Source organism: Copidosoma floridanum, unplaced genomic scaffold (genome assembly GCF_036245765.1).
Source record: "Copidosoma floridanum isolate Cflo_tuat_1 unplaced genomic scaffold, Cflo_Japanese_pri ptg000032l, whole genome shotgun sequence".
NCBI classification, from domain to species: Eukaryota; Metazoa; Arthropoda; class Insecta; order Hymenoptera; family Encyrtidae; genus Copidosoma; species Copidosoma floridanum.
In genome coordinates, this window is record NW_028321909.1 from 3,604,577 (window position 1) to 3,615,271 (window position 10,695).

General features: G+C 30.2%; 1 protein-coding gene across 1 annotated transcript; it reads right to left on the minus strand.

Annotated features, from left to right (window-relative positions):
• Positions 1 to 316: 316 nt before the first annotated feature.
• Positions 317 to 1,016, minus strand: LOC111643286 (trace amine-associated receptor 2-like). The gene is made up of 2 exons (XM_089597467.1): positions 790 to 1,016; positions 317 to 494 (listed from the first exon to the last, which is right to left on the minus strand). The coding sequence occupies exons 1-2, from the start codon at positions 1,014 to 1,016 to the stop codon at positions 326 to 328; spliced, it is 396 nt and encodes a 131-aa protein (XP_089453593.1). The 3' UTR covers positions 317 to 325.
• Between the last annotated feature and the right edge of the window lie 9,679 nt (positions 1,017 to 10,695).

Sequence of the window (10,695 nt, forward strand, 5' to 3'; positions counted from 1 at the left end):
AGTTCAACCATCAGAGTTAATATACGTGTTAATTAGTATTTAAATGTCGTGTACCGTGCATACCTCATTGCATTTGTAACCATGTGACCTCGTTGCTCTCCAAGTTTTCCAATATAAGACGAGAATACTCAGCCAGGTAGTAAAAAATATCGGTAGAAGAATCACATCTATGTAATAACTGCACAATCAAATGCGATTGTGGCTTTTAGTTGATTACATGTAGTGAAATAAATTTCAAGTTTTCCTTTGTCACATACCTTGGAATAAAGTTTATAGAAATATATTCTTGCGTTGACTGATATTCGTTCCAGTAAAAGAGTATAGTTCATATGATTAAAGCTGTGCACCAATTGATGGCTATCATAGCATTTGTTTTTTTCCTTGTTAAGTATTTCGGGTACTTGAGTGGGTAAGCTATCGCGACGTACCGATTTATAGCCTCTGCCAATATGTTGAAGAAACTTGTCATACAGGCGCCACAAACAATCACATACCTATTAAAATAATATTAATGAATATATCAGTAGAGTACTGCAGGGATAAAAAAACTTTTGTGTTGTCGTCTTAAATATAAAAAAATACATATTATCATATACCGAGTGTGGAAAGACGATAACCCTTGCACTACCGAAAATATTGTCATTCTCACGAGTGGGCAAGTTACCGCTCCCACAAGTATACGAATAAATTGGTTTGTGAGAAAATATATATTTGTCGTGCTTAGAAATGGTATATTTGGTGCTTTAATTTTTTTACTCAATAGAAGTTAAAGTAAAAGTTTGAACTTACCTGAGTAAACACAAAAATTTGTAGTAGTTGAGAGACTGTTCAATGAGAAAGATCAGATCGTAGAATAACGCAAAACCTACGAAAAAATCTGAAATAGCGAGGCTAAGTATCAATTGATTGCAAGTGACACTGAGCTGTTTGTGACTCAGCCTTCCAGCTATAATCGTCAATCCATTGCCAAATATTATTGTAACTACCAGAAGTATGATGCAAACTAATTCATACATGGTGATTTACGGGAAAACGATAAATTTGTATCAAATTTTTTATCATCAGGTGATCGAGTATTTACTTTTGACAAAACTGAAACTTAATAAATTGTAACTAAAAGTGTAACTATAAAATAATAACAATAAAATGAGGATAACTTTCGAGTACTGAAGAGTTGCCAAAATCTGTAAATTTAATAAGATGTAAGCTATTCAAAAGCAGATGCGAGATTAACTGCCAATAGCATTCATTTAGTTGCGATGAGTCTTGAACTAATTTGAGAAACGTACTACTCATTAACTATATAGATAAAGTCGTGTATGTTACTCATTGTTTGAAAATTTCTTGTGTACAGAAAATCCAGTTGAACCTTTATGATTCATTACAATGATTTAAATGATTACTCCACGAATTCGTCCAGTTGTAAAAGCAGAATAAACTCTTAATATATGGTTTATGTGGGTATAACCTATGCTTACCGAATTCATTAATTTTCCAATATTTTACTGATAGGTAGATTAAAATAATATAAAATTTCTCTTACCTATTCTATAACCTTGGTTAGATATGTACGTAGCACTATGTTTTTAATTTTTTGAGTTACATATTACGTTGAATTCCACATGTGCAAAAAAAACTTTACAAACATATTTTTTTTAAAGTTGTGGGAAGATGAGTAACGTTGAAAAATGCAATCTACGGTTAAATGTAATTTATTAAGATCATGTAAACTTTTTTTAAAAATAATTTTTAAGTTCCAACCGCTGGACTTATTCTAAAGGAGTTATAGATATACTTAAAAAAAAAAAATTATTTGTATTAGCATACAATAAACGAAACCTTTTCGAACAGTAAATTCTTTTCCAGCTCAGTCTGCTGATCAGGTTGACTCTCAGTGTTCTTGTGTGGGGCAATTGTTATCAAAATGTTAGTATCAGTTTGATTGAAGCTAATGTTCTGTGACTCGTCATCCATCTTAATATCGGAGGCAATATCAACAAAGCCACTGCCATGAAACAGTACCGTTGGCTCAGTCATACCACAGTTCTGCGTCTAATGTAAATTAGGTAAATATGTAAAATAAATGCTTCCTTCTATTATACTTATCATCATAATTTGTAAATACAACAAATGTATGAAAGTGCATTATAATTTTGTTTGAGCAAAAAGCATAACCTCGTATAAATCGTCTATTCTCAATATAAAAAATCTTTGATCCTAGTATAAGGGTGATCTGAATTCGTCACATAATGTACGTATTTGAGTAACCCAATTCTTTGAATCAAAGAAAATTTCTTTACCCTTATTCCGTTAAATGTTTTCTTATGAGTAAAAAAATATAAGTTAGTTGAAAATAATATTTTATTGAATTAAAATTTTCTTTTTTTAATTACGAATTTCTTATTTAGTTGTACGAAATGTTTTTTTTGATCGACTTAATTTGTTTCAATTAAAAGAAAATATTTAACGGAATGCAGGTAAAGAAATTTTCTTTGATTCAAAGAATTGGGTTGCTCAGATGGACTTATGTATGTACGTTATCAGATATTTCGGCTAACTCAAGTAATTATAATCCAAATAGGCTGAAATTCTGTTGGTTGTTTTGGACTACATATATTATCTCAGCTGATCGTTCAAATTTTGACAAGTTTCAAAGACAAGAACAATTTTGACAGCATTTTTAGTGCAGCGCTCTTACACAAAATGACCAATTTTCCAGCGATAAATTTTTTTGCGCTTTTATTTAAAAGGTGCGTGATCAAAGACAGAGTTATATTTTTTGTATTACACGTTTTGCTTTAAATCACAATGCATTCGCTATATTATTCAGAATAAATACTAAAATAGCAAAAAAATTTTTACTGTTACGAAAATAAATTCAAATTCTATAACAAAGAATTAACTACAAAATTAGTAGAACTCATCAAAATGTAACTTTTTTGTAGAGTAAGTTTTTCTTTAAAGTACGTTCTTAACAACTTAATCGGCGAAAATTGCTGCAACAGCTTAAAAATCGTTTTATACCATTTAATTTTGTACATTACATTTTTAGACAAAACATATGATATAAAAATCATAGATTTTTTAAAGATACTTTTTTATATTTTATCTATGGTGTTTATATAATACAATGAATAACGAAAAACGTTTTAAAAAGACGGAAAAAGCGTTTTGTATCATGTGAATTGATTATTTACCACTTATAGATAGTATATTTATATTAAAACTAAGATGAATAAGATGAAGGAATAATATAAAAATAAAATCTTGTTATTCAAATAACATTTTTTTTCTCTGGTACTTCGTTGATTGGTCATGCCTCACATGCAAGACGTAGTGTTTTGCATGAATTTAGCTGCTTGTTAATAGTTACAATAATAAATACACTACTTTTGTTTTTTAAATATTTAAGTAAATACAAAGTATTCAATTTATTTACCACTACCTTATTTTTTTCATTTTCACAGCTTAAATAATCTTCAGTCTCCATTTGTTTGGTCTCTTCTCATTGGACTTCAGTAACCTGTAGTATCATAGATCAATAAGTTCTTATGCACCCTGATTTGTGTTTATTTGTTAATTGTTGACTTATTTGTTAGCGTTTGCATAGTTATTAGCTTTAGTCATTCCATACATCATGCCGTCCTTCTCTCTATCCAGTTCCCAAGTGCTGAGTGCTCTAAGTAATGTTTGTAGGGCATAACTAGATATTAAGCACTGTAATACGTCATAACAAAAAAATATCAATTGAAGCTAATTATTAGTTGTGCATGGAACAAGTCAGCATATGAAAAATACATTTAAAAACACTTGCGGTGGTAAGTTTAAACCATAAATACAATAAAAGCCAAGAGAGAGATGCTACTGCTTGGTAGGGAAATATGCTTTTAATGTATACAACTTTAGACGTCAAAAAACTGACGCAGAACATTTATTGTTATTGAAACAGCAGCATCAAAATCGACAAATAAAGAATTCGTTAAGTGAGAGATCAGCTTTTATTATAACCCTAACACTAATCAATTAAATCTTCCAGCTTTTGTTTTTGTTACGTAAATAACAATATTGAGAGGTTTAAAAAATTTTCACCTGTCACATTCTATTGTAAATGTCTCAAAAAGCAGACTTTTGACGTTCGCAAATGTAATTTTTTTTCTTCGGGTCTTGTATTTTTTGACACTGATGAGACAAACTTTTTTTAAGCGCACGAAACTTGTAATTTTTGCCAACGAAAATTTTCCAAACCTCTCAATTTTCACCTATTTCATTTTACTGTAAATATCTCAAAACGCATTTTTTTGATGCTGGCAAAAAAAAATGTTTCCGTCGGAACTTGTATTCTGTCATACTGTCAGGACTTAAACTTTTCTCAGCGCACGGAACTTGTAATTTTACCGAAAATTTTTCAAACCTTCCAATTTTCACCTCTCTATTATTATACTTTAAAGTAATAAAATTAAATGTCCCAGAACGCATAGTTTTGATAATGACAAAAAAAAAACTTTTCCGTCTGCACTTGTATTTTTTCGCGCTGATGAGACTTAATTTTCTTTCAGCTCACGGAATTTGTAGTTTGTGCTATCAAAAATTTTCCCAATCTCCTAATTGTCTTCTATCTCATTCTACTGTAAATGTCCCAAAACGCAGATTTTTAATGTTCGTAAATGTAATTTTTTTGCTTTAGGACTTGTATTTTTTCGCACTGACGGGAAAATTAGTAATTAAGGCTATCGAAAATTGATTTAAACTCTCAGTTGTCACCTATTTCATTCTACTGTAAACGTCCCAGACTGCATAGTTTTGATGATGGCCAAAAAAAATGTTTTTCCTTGGGACATGTATTTTTTTTCGCACAGTCAAAAAATCAGCTGACGATTTGGCATCAGAAATGAGCTGATTTATCAGCTGATTTTTTTTAGCAGTGATAATATTATTAGAAATAATCTTATTTAAATAATCTTTTTTTCGCCTCAAAAATTCGAGAACTTGCAGCGACTGACCGGGGGTGCTACCAAGGAAGAGAAAAACTTTAAATTGGTGGTAAACACTTTCTTTAGGGTCAGAGACAATAAGAGAGAACTAAAAAGAACTTTTGAATATTTACTAACACGTACACATTAATCTTTGTTCATATATGTCCTTGTTCTGCATTGTAAACACTTGCATTGATAAGTCACTGTAGTCACTATGTTAAAAAATAAAAAAATAAAAAAATAAAAAAAATAAAAAAAAAAAAACTTAAAGACACAACAACAGCAAATAACACGCTTCAATAAATGTTGTTAACTGATTAGAAGAACGAGATCACTAACTTTAGCAGCTGATCTTACTATTAAAAACATTGCTGCGTAGAACCTATAATGACTATAAGAAAATATTCAACTTCTCGTCACAAAAGAAAATAAGTAATCGTGACAAAAGCGAGGTACGCAAAAAACTAGCAAACAGAAAATTTAATAAACTTAAAATATTAAGTAGAACATAATTCACTTACCTACTTCCATTAAACATCAGCTTTTGTCTTGAAATCTTTACAATGTCTATATTTATCTGCAAGTCCATATTCTGCTTGAATAATTTTTTGATGTTAGAAGAGCCCTAAAAAAATTATATTAAGTAATATTTTTCGCTTTTATCGATTAACAAAGTACAGAATACGTCAATACTAAAAATCAATTAAACGTACACTCTCTGTCCTAAAATTCTTCGAATTTTTAACAAACACTATCATGGGAGTTGAAGATACTAAGAGGAAACTGTAAAATGTTGTGTACTTACTGATATGAACCTTTAATTCTTTGTTTCAGCTTGTTCATGGAAAGCATTGTGAACACTTGCATTTATTATTTGCTATAATCACTTTGTCAAAAGAAGCAAACAAAATTGTAGTTGTAACAGATAGAAGTTGGCGCTCACAAGTTATATATTATAACAATATGTGGTTTAAATTAAGTATCATACGCTAATCGAATGTAATTGCGTAATGAGGATGCAAACATGAAGTACACGACGTGGATGTCGATTTGGTGTCGTGGAATAATCAAGGCGAATTGTTTGACGGGAGAAGCTTGCGGCCGTCAAGTCAGTATTTGATAGCATAGACCTCGATATAAGCAAGAAGTTCCGGTTGTACTAAAGATCAAAGTAGCGTGCACAGCCAAAGGTCTGGGGCTTTTTAGGCTGAAAAGTAGTCTCCATGATGAGAGAGCAATTAGCTGTAGTGTTTAATGTTAGCTGCTTCAATTAGAATTTGGCAGTTTGCTCCTTCGTTACCGATGGATCGTTGTGCGACAACATCCAAACTCACCAGAAACACGGAGGAAAAGTTCTTGAAGCAAACGCATAGTGGCGATGGAAATGCCCCCTCCCTTTTTTGAACCTATGCGATTGGCTCATTACGTGTGTTTTTTCAACGCATGTAAGCTATATCCCACAAGCATAAGCTTTTTAAGCGCTAACCACAGAGTAATTGTATGAAGGCACTGGCTTTTATGATGGATAAGACAGAAGCACTAACTATAGCAGTTAACTTATTATTTAAAACTCTACTACTTAAAACTAATTATAGCTATGAGGTAATATAAAGCTTTTCATCTCAAAAAAAAAAAAAAAAAATGCAATCGTGACGAAAACGCAGTATGCAAAAACAACGAGCAAACAAAAACAAAAATTTGCCGGAATCATTGTGTAGAAGATAATTAACTTACAAACATCCATAAAACGTTAGCCTAGTATTGAAAATTTTTATAATATCCACATGCTTTGAGAAGTCCAAAACGATTTGTTTGAGAGACGTTTTTTTATTTGAAGTACCTAGAAAAGTAAAAATTAATTAGGAAGTGATATTTATCTCTTTAAACAATAGAACCAGTAAAAGATATGTAAAAGCCTAAAAATTGTTGAAACTTGCTTTTCTTCTTAAAAAATCTTCAAATTAAAGACAAGCACAATTTTTAGGCTTTAAGGCACTGAAAAAAGTCTATAGTAGATTTTTAATACTTACTAATACGGACCTTTCAATTTGTTATCCTTTTTTGTCCTTGCACAGCATTGTAAACACTTGTATGAATTATTTTCCATTATAAGTTCGTTAAAGAAAACAAATGAAATCATAAATATACCAAGTATTTTTAAAATTCAAAAATAATAGTTTTTAACTATCTTGCAGAATAAGCTCCACTAACATTATTAGTTGGTTTAACTATAAAAACAATAATGCATTTATCTTATAATATATGTAATATTATAGATAACTATTTTTCTCTTCAAGAAATGAAAAACGTAAGAAATACATAAAAGTCAGTAAATAATGATAATTTATACTTTCTTTGCTTCCGATTTTCAAGTTGCAGGTAATTAAAAAGGTCTGTAAAAACGTTTTAATACTTACTGATACGTACCTAGAATTTTATTGTTCCTATTTTTCTTTTTCTGGCATTGTCAAGACAGTTAAATTCAATGGTTACTATAGTCACGTTGTTAAAAAAACGATTGAAACTAAACGCATACCAAAAGTTTCCGGTAGTCAAAAATAATAGTTTTCAACTACCTTGCAGCGTACGATCATTAACAATAGCAGTGGACTTTACCAAAAAACTATGCTGTATTTAACTTATGGTACATAATATTACAGATTTTTTTTTTTTTTTTCAGGTAACCAAAAAGGTAAAGAATACGTAAAATATAGTAAATAATAAAAACGTATACTCCCTTATGTTTCTGTTTGGAATGTCTTTAAATCAGTAACAAATACTGATTTTACAGTTGAAAGCGCTGAAAATGGACTATAAAAACTTTTTGACCCTTTCTAATACATACTTTTTAATTTGATCCATATTCGTCTTTGCTTCACATCAAAAATTCTTGTATACACTATTCACTATACTCACTTTGTTAAGAAAAAACGAATAAAGTAATAGATAAACAGAAAAGTTCTGAACCACAAAAATTATAGTTTTTAACTATCTGGCAGAATAATATCACTGACATTAGCAGTTGATCTAACAAGCAACAAATAAGGTAAAAGATGAGTAAAAGTTGATAACTAATAATAATTTATGCTTACTTTTCTTTCCGTTTGAAGTATCTTAAAATTAACTACAAACACTGATTCTAAAAATAGAGAAACTAAAAAGGGTGTATAAAATCATTACAAAACTTACTAATTCGTACCGTTTATGTCATTATTCTGATTCGTCTTTACCCAACATTAAAAAATATTCCGTACGAATATTAAAAATAAAAAAATTTTACTTCTCAGAATTGAATATATTTATTTTACTATTTCTTTTACAAAACGATTTTCTCGCTCTTAAAATTCGCAGCGATCTGACAGTGTGTTTGCTAACTTTTTTTGCCGATTCCCCGTTCGCTCGTAATCAAACAAACAAAAAACAAAGTACGCACGCCCATATTAACATATTTGGTCAAAATAGAAAATCAATATTGACTACCGTTGCTAAGACGATATTTTCTCCTCAAAAAACTGCCCCTCGGCCAAACGTCCGTGGGAAAACCGCTTGATTTCCCACCCCGTGGTCCCCCTCTTTTATCGAACTCCTGAAATGCGCCCGGTAAGAGGGAATAGGTGTCCCTGGTCCGGCCCTTAATCGTCCGGTCGTGACACGGCCTAGAACGGCTTCTATCTTCGTAAAGAGAAACTTTTCGAGGTAGAAATAAATACTAAAATTGACTAGAAATATAGGCGAGTGTTTATAAAAGGATACCGCAACACTTTTGTATACAGTATTCATAACAATCACTGGAAAAAAAATGAATAACATTATAGACATACCAAAATTATAGAAAAAAAAAGAAACTTGCCTACATCTAGGGAGCATCAGCCAATATCTTGGAATTTTAATAATGTCCGCATGATTCTGCAAGTCCAAAACGTTCTGTTTGGACAACGGATCTTGTTAAAAGTACATAAGCAAACAAAAATTAAATTAGCAGTGATTTTTCTAAACCTTGAAACTGGTAAAAGATACTTGGAAGCCTAAATAATGTGACAATGTACACTTGCTTCTTGTCGTAATAGAAGATCCTTTAAATTAACGACGAACACTACTACTTATTAAAGTTTGAGGCACTACAAAAGGTCTATAGTAGAGTTTCAATATTTACTTATACATACCCTTCATTTTGTTATCCACAATTGTCCTTGCCCAGCATTAATAACACTTGTATAAAGTATTCACAATAATCACTTTGTTAAAAAAAAAGATTGAAATTATAGACATACTAAAAGTTTGTAAAACACAAGAATAGTAGCATTTAACTAATTTATAGAATAAGATCACTGACAAACGCAGTCGGCTTAACCATAAAAACTATGATTCGTTTAAATTGTAATAAATATAATATCATAGATGATTTTTCTCCTTCCCAAGAATCAAAATACGTAAAGAATACGTAAAAGTAAGTAAATAACAGAAATGAATACTTGCTTTTTATCCTGATAAAAGTATCTTTGACTTGTTTAAAAACACTGATTTCAGAGTAAGAGGCACTAAAGCAGGCCTATAAAAACATTTTAATAGCCAGTTATAAAAACCTTTTATTTTAACATCCCTAATTGTCTAAGCTTAGTATTACCATCACTTATATACATTACTTACCACAATAACTTTGTTAAAAAAATTAGATATAACAAAAGTTTCCAATCCGTAAAAAAAGAAGTGTAAAACCGTCATATAAAATTTGATTACAGACAATCGTGAATATCTTTACCAAAAACCTATGCTGAAGTATCTGTGGAAAATGAACAAGTACTGACGTAATTGTTAGAAGAACTAATAAAGGTCTACAAAAAATTTTTGATACTTACTAATACCTACCTTTTATTTTGTTATTTATATTTGTCCTTGCCCAGCATTGAAAACACTTGTTGACAGTACTCATAATAATCACTTTGTTAAAATGAAAATAATTAAAATCACATGTAGGTATACCGAAAGTTTCTATAACACAAAAACTGTAGCATTAAAGTAACGTGCAAAATAAGATCACCGACTTAAGCAGTCAGTTAAGTCATAAAAACTGCAAGTCATGAAACTTATTATAAAAATAATATCGACGAAAATTTTTCTTTCTAAAGAACGAAACACGTAGAGAAAAGGTAAAATTCAGTTGATATTAAAAATTTATACTTGTTTTTCTTACTGTTGAAAGTATCCATGAAATGATAACAAATACTGATATTAAAAATAAAAGCACTAATAAAGGTCTACAAAAACTTTTTGATACTCACTGATACATACCTTGTTTTTTTTCCATACTTGTCCTTGCCCAACATTACAAACACTTGCATGGAGAATTCACAATAACCACTTGGTTAAAAAAAAAAACGAAAAAAATTACGGATATCCTAAAAATTTCCAATAATAAGATAAGTAGCAATTAACTAACTTGCAAAATAAGATCACTGACATTAGCAGTCGGTTTAACCATAAGAACTATAATTTATACATCTTATAACAAACATTATATAGAATTTTTTCTTTTTTCTAACAAACGGAACACGTTGAGAGTACGTAAAAGTTAGTAAACGATAGAAATTTATACAACCTTTTCTTTTTTTATAAAGTATCTTTGACTTGATTTAAATCACTAATTTCAGTGTTAGAGGTACTTAAACAGGTCTATAAAAACTTTTAAATGGTCACTTATACATACATTTCATTTTAACATCCC